The sequence below is a fragment of the Hippichthys cyanospilos genome, chromosome 15 (genome assembly GCF_059441005.1).
Source record: "Hippichthys cyanospilos isolate Australia breed blue-spotted pipefish chromosome 15, RoL_Hcya_1.0, whole genome shotgun sequence".
NCBI lineage: Eukaryota > Metazoa > Chordata > Actinopteri > Syngnathiformes > Syngnathidae > Hippichthys > Hippichthys cyanospilos.
Genome location: NC_142383.1, coordinates 16920031 through 16941889, shown reverse-complemented (window position 1 = coordinate 16941889; position 21859 = coordinate 16920031). Strand labels below are relative to the sequence as shown.

General features: G+C 40.5%; 1 protein-coding gene across 1 annotated transcript in view; it reads left to right on the top strand.

The window, feature by feature from the left end:
• The window catches only part of lamc3 (laminin, gamma 3), a 71955-nt gene that overhangs the window by 26593 nt on the left and 23503 nt on the right, over window positions 1-21859 (top strand). The window contains exons 5-11 of the mRNA XM_088435874.1: window positions 1054-1242; window positions 1924-2044; window positions 4316-4414; window positions 5548-5684; window positions 6673-6792; window positions 12049-12247; window positions 18702-18805. Of these exons, the coding sequence (XP_088292000.1) occupies window positions 1054-1242; window positions 1924-2044; window positions 4316-4414; window positions 5548-5684; window positions 6673-6792; window positions 12049-12247; window positions 18702-18805 (969 nt within the window). The remainder of the gene's footprint in view (window positions 1-1053; window positions 1243-1923; window positions 2045-4315; window positions 4415-5547; window positions 5685-6672; window positions 6793-12048; window positions 12248-18701; window positions 18806-21859) is intronic.

The window sequence follows — 21859 nt, the reverse complement described above, 5'->3', positions numbered from 1 at the left end:
TGAAGCCATTGCTGAACTCATGGGTGACTTGAGTCACAGTTTTCCACACTTTGACTTAGACTTGTCTACTAAAGACTCCTGCCTTGACTCTGGCCCTTCTTTCACTCGTTAGCATTACTAGTCTCTATTGTGTGACTTTTGAGGGTCTTTTCTCACTTTTATCCTTCCAAGACTTGCAACTTGACTCAGACTCTTCCACTAAAGACTCGTGCCTTGACTCTGACCCTTATTTCACTCGTGAGCATTACTAGTCTCTATGGTGTGGCTTTTGAGGGTCTTTTATCACTTTTATCTTTCCAAGACTTGCAACTTGACTCATACTCTTCCACTAAAGACTCGTTGCTTTGACTCTGACTCTTCATCTTTCACTCAGGAGCATTACAAGGCTCTGCAGTGTGACGTCAACTCATGCAAGACTCGAATCAATATTTTCCAGATCTTGCAATCCGACTTAGACTCACCCACTAAAGACTTCAAACATTATAAGTCACAGTGGTGTGGTTTTCACTTTTTTTCTCTACCGTCAAGCCTTGGTAGAGTAGTCAAAATATTTCATGAGGTATTTACTATTTTATAATGTTACAAAAGTTGACGTAAAACGTACTGCCCCAAGTATCGCGAATATAGATGTCAATAATCCATTTTTACGAGGCTGGCAGTGAATGTCAAATCGTAGACCGGGGTAAGCGTATGGCTAATACTAGCACAACAGAGGGAGAGAGAGAAAGATGGAGTCATAATAAAATGGGCAATTTCACCTAAATCCCCCCTCAGGGTGGCTGGGCAAAAACTAGAAAGGGATTTTCTGCTCGGAGCGACGACGCTGCCTTATCAGCTGACTAATTTGCTCTTGTATCAACACAAATTACGCTATCTCAGATTCCCTCCCCGACGGCCGACCGACTCCTCGTTAGGCCCGTGTGAAATGAGATTAGCAACCGGCTTGGAAATGATCATCCGATCCCAACGCCCCATCTCACCGTACAGTACATATCCCTTCAGCCGGGTGACCACTTATGTTTTTTTTTTGTTTTTTCTTTCGACCTCCTTCAGGGTGCAACTGCAGCGGTCGCTCGGATCGATGTGTTTTCGACGTGGAGCAGTACCGCAGCACGGGCAGCGGGGGGCGCTGCCTGGAGTGCCGGGACAACACGGACGGCGCTCACTGCGAGCGCTGCCGGGAGAACCACTACAGGGGGTCGCCGGACGAGCCCTGCCTGCCGTGCAACTGCAACGCCTACGGTAAATTATTTCCCCCGTTTCGCACTGACCGAAACCCAAAAATCCAAAGGAAATAAAACGTTATTGACGCAAACATCGAAATAATCAACAAAACCAGGCAGTTTCATCCGGCGAAACTCACTGGTTAGCTTAATGCTAACGTAAGATGCTAGTAGAAACATTAAAAGGCTCAAAAACCTCATACAAAACCATAATCTTCGCTCAAAACCTAAAATGTTGTTTTGATACCTCCATTTAAGAACATCAACCAAGGTCAAAACCCTATTTTGAAACCGTAACCCTCATTTGAAGCCTCCTTTTATGAAATTTGAGTATGTTTTGCGAAATGTCCCTCCACCAAAGTGAAGGCTCGCTACGATGGCAATTTTGCGGCACGCTTGGTCAACGGCGCGAGACGATTGTCCCGTCTATCGATCGGCGACGATAAGAGACTCCATCCGCCGGGCCGCCGGCCGCAATGCCCCAGTCGCTCTTTTCTCTCCATTAACCCGAGCGGGCGGCGTGTCCACATAATTTCCCGCTCGCCCGGCCGCCTCTTTCCCTAACACAAATCCAATAGCAGGTGTTCTGTTATTCCCGGAATTGATTAAGCGGGCATCGATCCCTCATAGCCGTAACCCTTATGGCTGGCCCTTTTCTCTTTTTTACGTCTTCCTGACGGAACCGCCGCCGGCCCGCCAGGCTCCGCCGCTCTGCAATGTGACCACGAGGGACGGTGCGCCTGTGCCGGCCCGGGCGTGACGGGGGACAAGTGCGACGCGTGTCGCCCGGGATTCCACTCGCTCGGCCCCGGTGGCTGCAGGTGAGCAGCAACCATTCCCGATACATATATATATATATATATGTATATATATATATATATATATCATTATCATTATCATTTTAATTTTCTTTTACAATGATGCTTTTTCTTTCACTAGTGTGCCAACAACGTGGCCCTCTTGTGTACATAACCGATTTTTACGTTGCTAAGAGAAACGGCTTTGACCTTGAGTCAAGACAACATTTTCTTTCACAAAAGTCTACTTCCGAAACAAAGAAGGGATTTTTGTTTGTTGACGATTCCCAAACAAGCGGCATATTTATGTGTTTTACATTAAGGGAAAGCCAGCATTATCACCTGCAGCACGTTTGCATAAGAGCATTAGTTAGAGGATCACATTAGCATATTTTTAGCCGCAAATCCCTACGCTGTGGCTGACTGTGTACTAATATATATATATATATATATATATATATATATATATATATATATATATATATATATATATATATATATATATATATATATATATATATATATATATATATATACTATATTTACTGCCTCAGCGCCTTCTCACTCACCCGCCCGCCGCACCGCGCTTGCTAGCTCCTGGCCGTGCACGTGCGCATGCATAGATGACCTCCAACCAAACCTGCTCGTTGCCATAGCGACCGCATCCATCAGCTAAACTTTGCAGGAGAGGCCAATTCGCAGGAGAAAAATATGATCCTTCTGGAACTTTTCAGGTTAGGCGGCAGTGGAATTTTGGGAGGCGGGTCTAATTGTGACGGACTAGCAAATTCGATGTCGCTAAGGAAAACTTTTGATTGAAGTCAATATGGAAGATTTGGTGTGTCTTGAGTTTTTTGTTCGTCTACAGTAAGAACTCTTAATAGACATACACCACCAATTTTTATACTTCAAACGTCATCGCCTTTTGTGGATGAATTTTCTAAAGATTTATCACAAATTGACAGTTTAGGGAAAGTCAAAAGTTTTCCCTGCTAAACTGTTGCTAATGAGCAACATGACTCTCAATTTTTATGTTTTTTATTTTTTACGGGGGCCGAATTAAAAAATGCCTGCTATTTGCTCACGTCAATACAAAATGGCCGACTTTTTTTTCTTCTTGACAGTTTTTTGAGCATTTACTTGTGGACATGCTTACCAAATTTGCTGCTGTGGTGTAAAACTGTTTCAAGGAGCTGAATTTTTAAAAAAAGTCTCCTTTTAAATGTATAAATATCTCTATTTTTAAATGTATATTGAAATCTTTAAATATATCTCTAATATATATATATATATATATATATATATATATATATATATATATATATATATATATATATATATATATATATAATTATGTGTGTGTGTATATGTATGTATAAAATAATAACTTTTTTAAATATATCTTTGAATATATCTATATATTTTTAAACTATATCTAAATATATATTGGAGCACAAATCCCCCCTTCCCGTTTTAACAGTCATTTATAGTACATCCTCTGCATAATTAATACGTCTTTTTATTATCCCGTTTTTTTCTACATGGTTGATAATGATGCATGCATGCAAGAGCCATGTTTTTTTTTTTTCTCTCTCTCTCGTTGATATTCAAGATGTGTACATTGCGGCGCTCCCTGACCCGCTCCACCTGCTGGGCGGAATGTTAATGCTCCTGGTGTTGATTGTGTGCCCGGTCGGCCACATCATTAGGAACACCTCTACGTTGTAATTGGCTTCATTGGTTGACTATCTTTCATTCGTTATTGTTATTAGCATTTTTATTACATTTAGCCTAAATCGCTAGCAAATTACAATTTTTTTTTTCACTTGAAAACAAATCACGACAAAATGTGGGTTTTAGTGGTTATTTATTGTTTATTTGATGCTTTATTTCCTCCAATCCTATGCGGGAAATGCACGCCGAAGCGAGAAAAGCGACGCATCACAGGTTTGCTTACCTTGTGTCCATTTATTGCACAGATTAGATTTAGTGAGAACGCAGACGTCCCGAGCGCGCACAAAACACACGAGCGCGCGCGCGCGCGCGGCGCCTTCCATCATAGATGCTGGAAAATCAGGCGGCGGAGCAGCAGTGTGAATTATTCAGCCCACTGGAGCAGAAACAAGGGGAGACGCTTTTGCTGGGAGATAATTAAATTATTTGCAATAGCGCCTCTCATTAAAATTAGATTTGCCGTTCCAAACAAAAGCAATCAATCGCAAAAGAGCGTCAAGCACTTTTTTCTCCTCCGTTCTTTCTTCTCTTTGGGCGACTGAATCGCTTGCTTTGTTGCAGGCCGTGCCAGTGCGCCCCCGGTGGCAGCGTGGGGGACTGCTCGGCGCTGGACGGCACCTGTCGCTGCAAGGCCAACGTGGAAGGGGGGGACTGCGGCAGGTGAGGCTAAGCGGTGATTGGCCCTCCAGTCACGTGTCTTTCTCTCATTCGTTGCCATCCACTAAGCTAAAATAAAAACATAGGCTTTATTTCGTTCACCGCCATTTAACGTTCTGTAGAAAAAGCCAACTGCATATGCATATTTTGGAAGTCGGTGATAGAAACATTACAGTTTACTTTTCAAATCAAAAGCAAATTAATTGGAACATGAAGCAACTTGAGTATTTTTTTGTACCTTGTTGTTTTTCAAATCAAGGTTAAAAAAAAAATGTATGGGTATGTAATGGGTTGGGTTCACCAAAAACACCAAAAAAAGCCTAGCGTGTTAATTAAAAAAAAAAATACAAATTGACTGTCTTGATTTTTCTATAAACAAAAACACAATACCAAAACGCATTTACAAGCGCAAGAATTAATGACCAAAACTATTAAAAGAACCCATATTGTAAAAAAAAGACAAAAAAAACCTGTTTCACAGGGCGGTATTTCATTACCTTATTTTTTCCCATATTTTTACGTTTTTTGTTTGTTACTATAACTTTTAAGTACTTATTCATTTACTTTTTTTCTTTTTTTTCCCCAAATGCCTGGAACTACATGAATTAAATACTGAAGTAAAAAAAATGACTTTAGGTATGTCATTACCCTATTCAATCCCAAAGACGTATTTTTACGTTTTTGTTTTGTTTTTTAAGCCCAGGAATCCCTGTTTCTTCATAATTTAATAAGTTTTTTAAAAAGTTTGGATCTAAAAATCGCCAGCACTAAATGAATTCAATATTGAAGTCATAAATGACCAATTGATTAGGTAATACAGTAATTGAAAAATACTTGATAGATCGATTACCAGCCGTTGTTAGATGTTTCATCTTAAAATATATGTCAAAATTATTCATGCAACAAAACATGTATAAGCACCGGGGATTGAATGTTTGAAAAAATAAACGCTGGCTCCAAATCGCCGATATTCCGCCTGAGCTCACAAGCCTGGCTTAGTTGGCCTTGTCCCTCACACATGGACGGCTTGGGTTTACTCCCCGTAGGTCCAAGTTCCTCGCAGCTGCGCTCCACTCGGAACCCAAGCCAGATTTGTTTTTTAAAAAAAAATAAAATATTTGTCTGTGCGCGCGCAGATGCAAGCCGGGCTTCTTCAACCTGCAAGAAATCAACGGGGCCGGCTGCCAGCCGTGTTTCTGTTGGGGCCACTCGCCGGCGTGCTCCTCGTCCGCCCGATTCGCGGCCGTCAACATCACTTCGGATTTCATGGAAGGTGAACTATCCGCCGGCCGCCAGTTTGTCCCTTGACTCGGCGATGCCTAGCGTAGCGACGCGGGCTTGTTTGGACTCGATTCCAACGGCGAGGACAAACGGGAAGTCGTTTGTTTTCATTGGGTTCAGTCGGCCTCGTGACAAAAGAGAAACAAATTCCTCGACGTGTTGATCTTGATACTTAAGAGATGCAAAATGATGCAGGATTTGTCGTTGCTTTTGTTGTAAAATTATTAGTAACGTACCACAGAGTGTAAGAGCTGGTGAAGAATTCAAAATGTTGGCAGAATGCTGAATTTTTTTCTCCGAATTTTGTCTCGATTCTCACTTTGAAGGCAGAATTTTTACCGTGAAATCGGAATTCTGACTTTTCAGAATTTTGACTCAATTCTACAAATGTGTTAGCGCCAATGAAGAAAGCAAAAGAATGTCAGGATTCTCACTTTTATCTCAGAATTCAGTCTTTGTTTATAAGAATTCTTGACTGTTTTTCGTAGAATTTTGACTTTAGTCTGAATTCTAACTTTAAAGGTAGAATTATCACTGTAAAATCAGAATTCTGACTTTATTCTCAGAGTTTTGACTCATAATTCTCTCTACGAGGATTAGCCAGTGACGAACAAAGTAATTTGCCAGAATTCTCACTCTGTTCTTTCTCAACTTTTTTTTCCTCAGAATTTTGACAAAATTTTACAGATTTCGAGCGACGAAGCAAAAACAAATGTTTTACTGGACTCAACTTTTATCTCGGAATTTGTTCTCAGAATTTTCTAGCCAGAATTTTGACTTTATTCTCAATCCGACGATCATCTGACGTAGTCAGAATTCTGACTTCACCGACACTGGAAATCCAAACCACATTTACTCGGCAACCGTGTGAGAAAACTGTGGAGGATTTTTCACAGAACTATGAACTAAAGAATCCAGATCTAACATCCATCCCTAGCGCCTGATCTTTTCCGTTCCATCGGTTCTTCCCGAACGTCCAGATCAGGACGGCTGGCTGGGCGAGTTCTCCGGGGGTCGACTGGAGCCCCTGCTGTGGAAGGAGGGCGAAGTCTATTTGCTGCCTCTCTCCGAGGACGACCCAGGCTTCTACAGAGCCCCGGGTGAGTGGCGCGGCGAAACGGCGGCATCCTCGCTTCGGGATTCATACGCTTGCCGTCTTATTTTTAGATAATAAACCCCCTCCCGCCGTGGTAAATATGTCATTTAGACGGCTTTCGGCGAAGCGTCGCGGTTCCCGTTGCTCCCGAGATTAATTGTAGTATTTGGCAACGGGTCCGAGTGCGGACGTTCCGTCGGAGCGCCCCGCCCGTCCCGCAATCCTTTATCGGAACCATTAGAAGATAAGGGAATAAGCCGGCCTCCGCCGCAGGATTTAGGGCTCATTTCTATCGGGCGCCCCAGCAGCCCGGGCCTGATGGAATTGACCGCGTTGGAGAGGCAACAAAGTGGAAATGGGCCGGCCTGCCAAGTCGCTTTCCTCGCCGCCAAACCCGCCAGGACGCTCCGGCGGGGCCCCGCCGCCCACCGCCAGAAGCAAAACACTCACAAGCCCATTAAACGATGACTCCTCCAGGGTTTTTTTTTTTTTTTTTTGCCTAAATTGCGGCAACGCGGCAAGCGTCGTGGAACCGCCGATAAGCGCCGCTTGCCGTCCTCGTAAAGTTGAATTATACCACTTTTGTGTTACTTTTGGAAATGAAATCCCTTAATAGGATGTAGAATACATAATTGTACCTTAGTATGTTCTTTTTAAAGTGGAAATAAAACGTATATTTGCCGGAAAAAAATACGCCCATAGGCACAATTAGGAGGTCGTAATTATTGTTATAATTTAACTCAACTAGAGCCTGAATGATACCAATTTTGTGTTGTTTTTGGAAATGTAATCCCTTAAAAGGATGTATAATACATACATGTAACATCGTATGTTCTTTTTAATGGGGAAATAAAACGTAATTTTGCAGAAAAAAAATACGCTCTTAGGCACAATTTGGAGGTGGTAATTATTGTTATAATTTAACTCAACTAGAGCTGAATTATACCAATTTTGTGTTATTTTAGTAATGAAATCCAATAATAGCATGCATAATACATAATAGTACCTTAGTATGTTCTTTTTAAAGTGGAAATAAAACATATTTTTGCAGAAAAAAAATACGCTCTTAGGCACAATTTGGAGATCGTAATTATTGTTATAATTTAATTCAACTAGAGCTGCGCGGTGAACTCAAAATGTATGACGTTCCGTTTCCAACGTAACGCGCGTCGATGTTTTCGTAATATTTCGGAATATTTCAATATTAACAGTGAGTGTATTCGGTCAACACATTCCAGCTATCAATGTCCTCTTGATTTTCGTCGTTCTTTTTTTTCACGCAAGTGACGTCACGGATCCGCTTATGGAACAAAAACGGCTAACGAAGTCGAAGAGTACGAAATTATGTGCGATAAAAGGGCAAAACCCAAAATCTGCCCACTATATCACGTTATGTGTCGCAAGACTATGTTCAGTTTCCAATATATCGCGTATCGGTTTTGACAAGACCAATTTTCGGACTATTTCGTAATATATCATTATCATAAAGTATCCGATAAACAAATTATAACTATAAATTTCTTCTTGATTTTCTACGTCTTTTTTTGGTCACAGATCTAGCGCGTTCCACTGATGGTTTAGTAGCGAAAATGGCTAACCAAGGCAAAGTCCAGGAGTACGAATTTGCCCCTTTTCGGAATATATATCGATACGCTTTGTAGTATTTGATAAAGAAATTATAAATTTCTTCGTCTTCTTCCAAGATGAAGTTGAGCAGTACGAAGTATACGCAATATATCGCGATTCGAAATTTGCCTTTGCCGTATCGGAATATAGCGCGATAAGCGATACGAACCCTATTATTGCTAAAGACATCACAAGTTAAAATCTCTTGAGGAATTTCAACGCTAGAGGTCACTATTTTTTTGGTTTTATTAATATCAGGAGAAGTCAAACGTAATCCCTGGACAGTTACCACCTTGGGCAGTTGAGAGCGACGACTCGAGCGTTTCCGTGCTCCCGCCGTGCGAAAGCGAAGACGGTCGAGTTGACGCGGGCGTGATGGGACGCGTCCCTCCTGATCCCGAACATCTGCTCGATCCTTGACGCGGGCGGAGCGGAGGTCCCCCGCGGCGCCTACGCCAGACTGACCGGCGGAGAGCAGCTGGCGAGGTCTCGCAACAAGCGCGTTTTCGTCGGCGAGTCGCGGGGTCATCTCGCTCGGGTCCTCGCGGCAATCTGCCGAGGAAAGAAAAGTGGCGCGGAGGGTAGCGTTTGAAGAAAAATCTCTGGCGAAAAGTAAGACGAGGAGCGCATACGCGGTCAAAGGAGGTTTCGTGTTTGGAGAGAGGTGTTTATTTTTTCATGCGGGTCGTACCAACACGCTGTCATCTATCGCTTCGAGAAACAGGAAGTGCTTCTATCGCCAGACATCCACGCCACACTTGAAAACGTCTATTCATGGTGTATTTGTGTCTGTGTATTTGAGGGAGGCCTTTATTCCAAGCGATTATTTGGAATGAGGTATCGTTTTTTTGAGGCGGTATTTATTTGGGGAGAGGTGTTCATTGATTCTAGTGACATTGAACGGGGGTGTCTATTTCATAAATGACTTAAATTCCATCAGCAAAAATGGACAGGTGTGTATTTGGGGAAAGGCGTCGAAAACGGAGTCGGATAGATATGTATTCGAGGAGAGGTGTTTATTTATTCAAATAGATAAGTATTTCGTGGAATTGGTTCGTATTTTTCCCCCAACGAACTCAAACAATGAGGTATCAAATTAAATAGAGGCATTTATTTCGTCAAGTGAATCACAGAACTGTGTATTTGGGGAGAGGTCTTCATTTTTTTCAAATGAAAAACAGAAAAGTGGGTGTATTTTGAGAGGGGCGTTTTATTTTTCCAAGTAGACAACGGATATGTATGTTTATTTGAGAGAAGGTGCTTGTTTATTAAAATGGAAGACGGGTAATTAGTGGAGTTTTTTTTCCAACGGATAACAACCAAAACGGTATCTAACTGAGGTGAGGTATTTATTTTGTCAAATGAACAGTGAAAACATTTGAGGAAAAGCTCATTTTTGGTCAGGCATAGTTAGAAAACAGACAATTATTTGTTCGAGCGGACCTTCGATTAAAGGAAGTGTTTCTTTGAGGGGAGGTATTTATTCATTGCAGCAGACATCGAAGGAAAAAAAAGCTGCCCAAATTTCTTGATTGTTTAAATATTAAAGTGAACCACAAATATTTTTTCCATTATTGTCGATGTTGTCTAGCGACAAAAAAACCAACAGTTGTTTATTTGAGGTGAGGCGTGCAGAATTCTGCTGGAACATGTTCATGTGATATCACTCGCATGATTTGCAGTGTTTACTTCCCGCCCTCCCACATGCAGAGTGAAGGTCTCATCATCATCGGTGCTATCACAGGAACAAAAAGCAAACGCTGATGAAATAACAAGAGCCGGGAAAAAGAGAAGACGGCGAAGGACACCCGCTTCATTCAACAACTCCGACGATGCGAAAAAAACGAGTCGCCATGACGACCCTTCACCCGACTGCCTGACGTTCGCGGCGCCACTTAAGAAAATTCGATGGCCTTTTTCAATGAACGGTTATGGTATTTTGTACTTCTGATCTGCGTCAGATTTATCGCTTCTTTTTCACCGTTTTTTAACCGACGTACAAAAAAAAAAAAAAAAATGCTCCCTACGTTTTACATCAGATTTTTAATCACCAAAGAAGGATCAAGTCTTCAGAGATGGTACTAGACCCAGGAGATTGGTATGGTACCATCCTTAGAGAAGATTCTAGTTTGTATGGTATAGTCTTGTCTTCAGAGATGGTACTAGACCCGGGAGATTGGTATGGTACCATCCTTAGAGAAGGTTCTAGTCTGTATGATATAGTCTTGTCTTCAGAGATGGTACTAGACTTGGTAGATTGGTATGGTACCATCCTTAGAGAAGGTTCTAGTCTGTATGGTATAGTCTTGTCTTCAGAGATGGTACTAGACCCGGGAGATTGGTATGGTACCATCCTTAGAGAAGATTCTAGTTTGTATGGTATAGTCTTGTCTTCAGAGATAGTACTAGACCCGGGAGATTGGTATGGTACCATCCTTAGAGAAGATTCTAGTTTGTATGGTATAGTCTTGTCTTCAGAGATAGTACTAGACCCGGGAGATTGGTATGGTACCATCCTTAGAGAAGATTCTAGTTTGTATGGTATAGTCTTGTCTTCAGAGATGGTACTAGACCCGGGAGATTGGTATGGTACCATCCTTAGAGAAGGTTCTAGTCTGTATGGTACAGTCCTGTCCCAAGGAGAGAGGGTTTTAGTTTGGTAATGGTCTCATTCTCAAAAACGACTTTAGTATCAAATTAAGAATCTAGTCTCAAAGCAGTGGTCTGGTGCACGGGAGTTGGGGGACTGATCCCAATTGCTTTCAGTTGAAGGTCTTGGTCTGAACGAAGCCTAGCCATGAGTGAAAGCTCTAGTTCCAAGAGATTGGTCTGGTCCTTGTCCTCAACAAACTCTTTGTTCCAAAAGGGCGTAGGCTTGAGTGAAGGTTCCAGTCCCAAGAGATTGGTCTGATCCCATCTGAACCTTGTCCTGGAACAAGATTACATTCCAAGGAAAAGGTCCTTATCTGGAGAATAGATACAAGTAACTAGAGAAGGTTCTCCTGTTCAGAAGAGCGCATTCCAGTCCCAATGGGACACTCTAGTCCCATGAACAAAGAAAGGAAGTTTATCTGATTCATCTTTTCAGGGTATGAATGGCGCCCCTCAAGTCCACGATATCAGCAAGATTAAACAATGATCTGCTTGTTTCGAATGAATGTAGCAATGTACCCCGATGAATCATTTAGGGGTCGTTTCTAAATTGATTTCTGCCTCCCTTGATGTAAACGCGGAAGCTTAACGCTCTCCCTCGATGAGAGTAATTAAAGTGATCCTCCTACGCCAGCAGAAACAAAAGATATGTAAAAATATGCGTGGAAAGTAGACGGACTTTCTTTTTCTGGCTTGAGAAAGAATTTTACCGCGATTTTGTCCGATCCTTTTGTCTTTACATCAAAGGTATTTCACATCACAGGGAATCTATTGAAAGAAGACAACAGGGAGCTGAAATTTCACCCAGATGGTGGCAACAGATCAACGTTCAACAATGCACCACCACATAGTTCTCACACTTCCAGGAGTGCGCCACCCGTTGGTTAAAATACTAATGGAAAGATGTGGAAGTAAATGACAAAAAATGGTCAAAATATTGCACAAGGAATAAAAAAAATTTCTGGCCGTGTGTCTCCTGCAGACAAATTCACGGGTGATCTGAGCCTGAGCTACAGCCAGCTCCTCTCAATCACTTTCACCTCGGAGACCCCGGAGCTGCTTCCCGACCGCGTCGCCGTGCTCCTCAACGGTTCCGGACTCACGCTCGGCGCCGAACTCGCGCCCGGACCTGCGGCGCGCGGCCAACCCGACCTGGCGCCAAGGAAAACCTTTGCTGTCAGGTACCAAACACAACAACGTGCGTTATATACCGCACCGGAGAGTCTTTCCCTTTATTATCTGTATTTTTTGAAACAATTGCTTTTCCGATTCCACGTGTTCTGGGCCTTGCCCGGAACATATCCGTGCTCAGAATGGGAATAGGGCCGCCACAGGCAAGAAGAAATTCACTCGCGGTTGGGGTGCACAGAAAGGGGGATGATACACATACGTATGATGGAAATCAAAAATGATTCTTGTCAAGAGATACGATATGTCGTCTTACGTGCGGGAAAGGATTAGGGCCAATGGAAAGAAAGAAAAGTTGGCAAAGTTACTTTTTTTCGGAGAATTCTGACGCTTCTCAGAATTCTCTCTTTAAACCATTCTTAAAATTCGGACCATTCCCATCGTCCGAAATACGAGAATAGTCCGGATTCTGACTGTAAAGTGAGAATTTAATCAGCGTTCTCATTTTAAATTTAAAAAAATTCTCAGATTTCTGAATTTAAAATGACAATTGCGATGAAGACAGAATTCTCACGTTAACTCCTGAATTCTAATAGCCTGATTGAATAGAATTCAGTGTGTAATCTGAGGATTAGGTCAGAATTCTCTTTTTAAAGAGAAATCTGAGAATAACGTCAGAATTGGCAGAAAAAAAATACAATTCTGCAACCTTCGTTTTTAAGAAAAGCGATTGAATATTAGAAAATACTTACATATTATTATGACATTTTTGAGCTTGACTTCCCCTTTAAGATGAGGCTTTTTCTTTTTGTCAATGCGGCTCTCATGCTTCTTCGCACTGAAGCCAAATAAAAAAAAAAACAAGTGATGCAACCCCGGCCCAAAAATGCGTCTTCAGCCTCAACGCTGTGTAAAATCTTCTAACGAGGGAGGGAAGAGGAATTTCTCCGGCGTGGCGAAAAGGGTCAAAGCGGCCTTTGGGATGGGGAATGAATTTGAAAATCTAGACCGGGGGTCATTGTGAGGGAAGACTCGGAAATGGAAAGGAGCGCCGTCCGTTTGGATGGACGCCGTGACTTCAGCCTGCCGGTGATAAGAAATTGTGTCGAGGAGACGCCGAAGGAACATGAGAGAGCAAGGAGGCGCAAAAGAAAATTCCATTAACCCGTTAGCTCTAACAGTGGACTGCTTCAAATGTATCATTCAGAAGAAAATTAAATAAATGAAGGCCTCTCCCCAATAAAAGACATAACGCAGACCAAATTTGCATTCTTACTCTGATTGGCTCTTGGCCGGAAAATGCAAGATAGAAGTTTTTTTTTTTAATTCCCTAATTAAAGACAATTGTTTGTCAATTCAACCTCAGCTGTACTTTGTTTCACTTGTAGTGTATGTGATAGATACAAATGTTAATGAAACCGTCTTCTATAGTTGTAGGGCGGCAGTTATGAATGAGAACCGACATCCGCCATTTGAGTGACATGATAATGCCATCCGGTGGACATGACTGCTGATTGCAGTCTCCTCCCGTGTATTAAACATGATGATGTACTATAGCCTAGCTTTAAACCCCTTAGCTGGCTTTGTTTTCGTGTTACACTTATATCAGTGTGTTATCTTTCAATTGCGTTGTAACCGTAGAACCACAGACATTGTGTTAACTTCAAGTGTCAGTACTAAAAAAAAAAAAACTGATGGACCGAAGATGACGGAAAGGAGGCTATCTTGCTAGCTCGAGGCTAGTTAGCTAGCTAATTAATATTGACGTGTGAATGCGTACCCACATTTGAGAACCCCAATTCTACCTATGGTAGGTTTTTATGAATTTCTCATGAGACTCCCACAAATGTGGCCCGTTCTCTCACTCTCACTGTAATGAGAAACCTACACTGCGCACACACACACACACACACACACACACACGGAGCTGGTATCAAGAGTTGCTGGTTAACAGGGCTGATTGCTTGTGCGAGGCAGTGGAGCGGTCCCGTTAAGAAGTTCTCTGCAGGTCTCATTAGACTCCTCACATCGTCTTCGCTTCGCTTCACACTTTTACACCCCCAACAATCCCCTCCCCCTTCCCCATGTCCGTCTTTTACGCTTGCAAAAAAAAAAAAAAAAATATGAGCAGGTTGCAAAAACTCACCCGGAATCTCATTGTAAGATTTCTTATTAACTAAATGAATTATGGAGCGTGTTTTGTTTTTTATTCACTATTTTTGTTTATTCATTAGGAAATGAAATGTGTGACTATATGTGAACTACAATATTTTTTCAAATGTATGAATTTACTCTGCTGTTTGAGTTTGTTTTTTTTTAATCGTGGAGCTAGATGTAGTTTATTTTTTAGTTTGTGGTTTTAGAGCAGTGCTTTGCAATTATATTTTGTCAAGACTCTCTAGGAAAGAGAAAATTTTTCGACCCCCCTCCCACTCAACGCGCTGACTATAAATAAGACCATTAAATATATAAAGTCTACAATGTTACCTAAACTCGTATCGTTTTTAACATGAACAAAGGAAAAATATAAATCAACTTTCAACAACTGTTCACTATTTTTTTAAAGTGTATTTAAAGGTTACAGCTTAATCTTAAGCTGAAAAAAATAACCAAGTGCATCCAAGTGTCTGAAACTAAAAAATAAAAAACATAATGAATCATAATTTATTGCAATTACACTTCACATGACATAGACATGGCATCGCCTCGTTTTTCTTCTCAAATTAAGAGCAAATTATTTGAAACATGAAGCAACTTCTTGACTCAAGCCCATTTGAATCATTGTATATATATATATATATATATATATATATATATATATATATATATATATATATATATATATATATATATATATATATGTATATATATATATATATATATGTTTAATTACGACTGCCATTATTGCTCTGTTACTGTTTTTTTTTGTTTTGTTTTATTGCCTACTTTATTATTTGCTCGATTATGGAACATGGTCTTGTGGAGGATTTCGTCCAGTCCTTTACATCAAAGGGAAAGCAGTGAAAGAAGACATTAAGGAGCTGAAATTTCAACCGGATAGTGTCATGATGTCAAAGACTGAAACATTTCCGCTTCCTTTCCTTCCAGGAAGGTGCGATTGCATGGCTAAAATACCGCGAGTCAAACGTGGAGGAATTTGTCCAAAAAACGGTCACGATTGTGCGCATAGGTTCATTCCCAATGAGCGGGGCGCTTGCAGTTTTGTATTCTCCAAATGTCCGCAGCTGTGTTGACGTTGGGGGTCCTTTGTCCAATGGGCATCCGGTCTTTTGCGGGCGGAGCCGGCTCCGTCTTAATGACAGGCGCACTCTGCTCGCCGCAGATTATGGCGGGACAATGGCGCTCCCGTCGGGGCGACTTTGTTCACTTTGGCCGCTTATCTTTGGCTGAGGCGCTCTGCGAACACAGTCCCCGCTTTGTAATTGCCTCTCTTTAATTAGAGGGGAGGCGCTCGCCGTCATATACACCAAGTACGCGCTCATTTGCATGGGTGCAAATGACACCATTTCGCACATTGTGCCACTTCATGCGTCTTTGCCTTGTCCTTTGACTTGATTTGGCCACCGATTTTAATACATCAGGCTTACTTGAAATGTTCAGATATTTGAGGATCAGTACCTGTATATATATATATATATATATATATATATATATATATATATATATATATATATATATATATATATATATATATATATATTCTAAATAACCTGTTTAAGATATATATATATTTACATATATATATATATATATATATATATATATATATATATATATATATATATATATATATATATTCTAAATAACCTTTTTAAGATATATATATATTTACATATGTATATATATATATATATATATATATATATATATATATATATATATGTATATATATATATATATTTACATATGTATATATATTTACATATGTATATATATTTACATATGTATATATATATATATATATATATATATATATATATATATATATTTATATATGTGTGTATATATATATATATATATATATATATATATATATATATATATATATATATATATATATATATATATACTGATCCCTATATTTTTTATCATAAAATAATATATAATATAATATTTTTTTTCCTATGACTGTTGATCTCTGTAGCCCCCCCTCCAAAAAAAAAGTTTTGTGTTGTTTTTTTTGTTTTTTTTTTAAATCGTTTAAACTTTACAATAATTGTAATTGTTCCAAAAGATTGGGTAGAAAAAAAGAAGTCTAAATTTCACTTTTTGGTCATATCGCTTAGTCCCGTCAAATAAAATCTGAATTTTCTGTATTTACATTTTCAATAACAACAAAAAAACAGAAACTTGATCTTTACCTCCCAGATATCGGTCACTGCGGGTATTTTCGGTAACATAAACCTCGCAATAAACAAGGGAACGCTGCTTACGTCCTTTCATTCACTCGAAAATGTAACAGTGTTGTCATGCGCACTGTACGGTTTCATTTTTCATTATGTGCCTTCTAACTCGTTACACTCCATATATGGAAATTTCCCAAACTAGACCTGCTTATTGAGACTGCGCCTTATAGTCCCCAAAATACGCTCTGAATAAAACTGTAATCCCTGGAACCAAACAAGGGCTCACTCTACTTGTTTTGACGTTTTTTTAAATCGTTTTTCCTATAGAGGGCGACGTTGTTTACCCGCGCATCCCAACCAATCATCGTCTCCTCTTATCTCCCGGCACTCGGCTCAAATCCTCGCGCCGCGGCGGATTAAATCGCGGCGCGATGATCTTTACACCGGCGGCGAGCTAGCCGCCGCTTAACCGGTTAACATATTTACCGAACCGGAATTTGAAGCGCCGTCAGTCAAGCGAGTCGCATTCATGTGTATTTGTCTAGGCGCTCAATGACTACAATTGTTTGGGATATGGTGGCAACGGATAAATGTCCCCCCCCAAAAATGTGTCTTTAATACTTCACTGCATTATGAAGAAAAAATGGTACAGGTTTTACTCATTTAAAGGAAGTAATTTAGAATATAATAGTGTAATATGCTACAAAAGGAAGCTCTGAAAAAAAATATTTGTGCATGTAGCACCCAATAAAAATAGTACTAGGTCTACTATTAAATGAATTCGGCCAAATAGGAGAGGCAAAAATGAAAATTTTACAGGGAAACTAAAAAAAAAAACATGTCAGTTTTTGGCCAGGAAGTAGCGCTTACCACGAGAAATCATTATTTCAAGTAGGACTTGCCCGTAGGTATGGATTGTTAAAAGCTTTCTTTTTCTTTGATGTTGTAGGCTCGTCACCTGTCCTATGACTGGGCTTCTCCCTTTCCCAAAAAATGTCTGATTCTCACTCATTTTACTTCTTGTGGTGAATTTTTTTCGCTCAAGTGTCCGAAACAGATTTCTTCAAAATAATATTTTTTATACAATAATACAATAATAATATCAATAATAATTGACTCCGAGAACTTGTCCAGCAATGACAAAAAAATGTAGTCCTGTTCTCACCTGACTGGCACGTCAATTTGTCAATCAGCTCAAGGGCACTCCTACAAGACATGTAATTGGCTCCCAGCACAACAGTTGAGGTCAGAAATAGTAATCCGCTCACGTTCGGAAATTGAAATCCACTCCTCATTGGTGCCCGCGTCTTGTAGCAGTGCCCCTTGAGCTGATCTATACATTGACTGGCCGGTCAAGTGAGAACAGTACCATTTTTACTCAGGGCAACCGCAGCTCACCGTTACCCCGACTACGTACGTGGAAACGAGAAGGAATAACAGTACGGTCACTGTATAAGGTTTGATCATTTAAGATTTCGGTAAATACGTGTACTGCATGCGTGCAGCAAAGCATAAATCATTTTCACTTTAAAAAAAATTGGTACCCACATACATGTGCATTAAAATTCCAGAGGGGGCGCTATTTCGCAGTTTTTCACTTATCGTGGTGAGGTTTTACTGTACATAAAATGGAAACAGTTAATTATTTCACGGCTCGTTACCGGTTGATCCACGGTCTCGTACCGGGCCTTGGACCCTATACGATGAATATTAAAGCTCAAAGGAAAATCTCAACTTTTTCAAGCGGCAAATGAAGGCGCGCCATCTCGCAGGCCTTCGCCGTCTTTTACTCGGTGTTATCTGTCTTCGGGAAAGGAGCTGACGCGGCACCCGCGGCGGCGGCAATAAAACACGGCGCCGCGGTACATGTCAGATGTGTCGCCGCGTGGCATTTACAGATCATCCCGCAGCCTACCGGGTAAAGCTCAAGCGTCAAGAGTCCCGAAGACGTCAGAGTCAGCACATTCGCATCCTCCGTCTCGGTGACAGGCGCATAATGTGTGTGTGGCGGGAAGCTTGTAATCATCCCCAAATGTGAAGATTACTGGCGCGGTGCGGCTAAAGCGTGATCAAAGAGACGCTCCGCATCTGCTGTTTAATCTGTCGGAAACTAAGAGGATGCGTTTTGGTGTCGCGGCAGGCTGGATGAAAGCCAGATGACGCCGAAGCTGTCCGCCTCGGAGTTTCGACGGATCCTGTGCCACGTGACGGCGCTGCGCGTCACCAACGCCGGCGGGCTCAATTGTAAGTTGACCCGTGGAGAGGATGGTGTCGCTTTGAGATGCGGGCGAATTTTTTTGCTCTGACTTGCGAGCAGCGTTTGGGGATCCAAGCTGCACGACGGGCGGGAGGTTTGACGAGTAAACAAAGAATTTATCATATGATATATGATATGATATACAGTATATGATATGATATAACATAATACAATATCATATATCATACAGTACAATATAACATGATAAATGATGTGATAGAATATAATATAATGCAGTGTAATATATAATATATTATGATATAATGCAGTATATTATATTATGATATAACATAAGACTATATCATATACAGTATTATACAGTATAATATAACATAATATAATAAATGATATGATATCATATATAATGCAGTATAATATATAATATAATATAATGCAGTATAAGATAATCCTATGATATAATATAATATAATGCAGTATAATCTAACATAATATAATATAATGTAATATAATACAGTATAATCTAACATAATATAATATAATGTAATATAATGCAGTATAATATATTATGATATATTATGATGCAGTATGATATAATATACCATAATATAATATAACATCATATCATATCATACATTATAATATAACATAATATGATATGATATATGATATAATATCATACAGTATAATATAACATAATATGATATGGTATATGATACAATATAATATAATACAGTATAATATGATAAATGATATGATATAATATAATATGATATAATACGGTATAATCTAACATAATATAATATAGTACAATGTGATATATAATATGATATAATATAATGCAGTATCATATAATATAATATAATATAATATAAGAGCATTAAGAGCATGGGTGGCCAAGTGAGGTTAAATAATTTCAGACCTTTGCATAAATAAATAGCAACTAACAAATAGTTTTGAAAAAGTTCATGATCTCCGTAATCGAACGATCCTTGCACGTTTTCTTTATCCTCTGTGAAGAGATTACCATTACTGCTGCCTCGTCAACTGTATTATTTTGTCTATATTCACGCACTTATAGATTATACAGGGGCAAAATAAAACACTTTGTTTATGCCCGTTAACCTATACTTGAATCCTGGAAAACAGTCTTTTTTTGTCGTTGCTCGACAGTTGAAAAAAAAAAAAAAAAAACGCTAAGCCTCCTTTTTTTCCGGGACATTTCCTCGCGGAGACGACGTTTCTGTCACATGCTCATCAATAATTGGAATGCGGCAGAAAGGAATTGAGCATAAAATGTTAAAAGCCGAGAACACGATGAGCTGTACCCGGTGCAAGAAAAAAAAAAAGAAAAAAAGAGGACGGTTATTCCCAAATGTTGCTCAGTCATTCCTGAAATGGCTCACGCACTTTCTTTTTTCACCGCCGAGAAGAGCTTGACAAAGAAAAAAATGTCTGACGTTCCCGTAAAAGCTCGTTCGAGAGAGCTATCCCCGTATTGCAATAAATATTAGCCATAAACTAGAGGTAGCATTTGCTCTTTCTGGCACTCTTGACCCTACCAACATGGCCGCCACATTTATCCATTCATTGCTTATGATGAGAAACTTGCCACTGCCAACATGGCTGACTTAGACAACGACTTTACATAATGACATAATGGAGTGAACTAATATGACTCTTAAAGGCATATTAAACTCAATTAGCCATTTTTTATCAATAAAAACGTTATATTTTGTCTATAACTCATTCAATCCTGAAGACATATTTTTATATATTTTTTTGTTTGTTTTGTTTTTAAAGAGTGCAAACATTCACTTCCAGGTAGTCGCATAGCTTTTGTTTGGCTAAATGAGGATCTAAAAATGGCTGCTAAAACAAAAACTAAGTAATAAACAGATAAGTTATAATCGCAGAAAATACTGTAAAAAAAAAAAAAAAAAACAACAGTGAAAATTTTGCTTTTTAGCCTTCGTGTCCTGTCCCAGCATGCAGATTTTTTTTTTTTTTTCCCCAACATTCCCCCATTAAAAAGCGTCTGACTCGACTGCGGGGAAAAGGTCGGCGGCGACCCGGCCGGTCATTTTTCCCTCATCATTTTTCATCGGATTTTCCTTTCCTCCCTCACATCGGAGAAGCGCACGGGCGTTCCCGCGACCGCCGTCCCGTTTCGCCGGAGACAGATGAAAACGGTCGTCGGCGTAATGAGGGCGACGTGAGCGGAGAAGGCGGAGCGTGACCGCTTCTAACGAGCGAGCGGGCCGACGCGCCGTCCGTTTTAATGAAAGCCGGCTCGGTAATGAGACGGGCCCTTCCCGGCCTGTCCTCCTCCTCGCCGCCGCCGCCGCCGCCGCCTTACCCTCACGCCCGCGCCTCGGGAATTTTAAATAGCGACGAGCCGGTCCGAAGTGCCCGCCCGATGAGTCGTTTTTAACGTCGAATTGTCATTCGTTCAAATCGCTTGAAATGTCAAGCGCGGTCGCCAGATTTCACGCTCATTAAAAGAACGACAGGTAGCTCGGTCATGCGGCGTTAGGAAAAAAAAAAAGTTAAAGAGAACAGAAAGGTGAAAGATGAGAGCAGCGGGCCTTGATCAAATTTGGACATCAAAGTTTTAGCCAAATGATGTCTGAGTGCGACTTACGAGGGGGCAAAAGTTGAAAAACTGTTGGCGCGCTTTGCTAGCGCGAGATACGGTGGCGTAGTGGTAATCATGTCCGCATTGAATTTCGGTGTTGCAAGGTTCAAATCCCAGCACTTGCCTTTCTGGGGAAAAAAAAATTAAAAATCTAGGTTGGATCCCACTTCCTAATCCTTGTAGTTTGGTGGTCAGTTTTTATGTGTCCTTGGAGCTAGCAACCAGTTCAGGCTGGATCCCACTTCTCTCACCAAGAGTCATCTCAAGTTCACTTAAAGCTCTAAATTGTCCGTAGGCGTGATGTGAGTATGCATAGTCATTCATCCAATCATATGCTGGTAACCGTTGTGGTGTATATCCCGCTTCTCTCACCGATAGTCATCTCAGGTTCACCGAAGCCTCTAAATTGTCCTTGGGGGTTTATGTAAATGGTCAATTTTCTGTG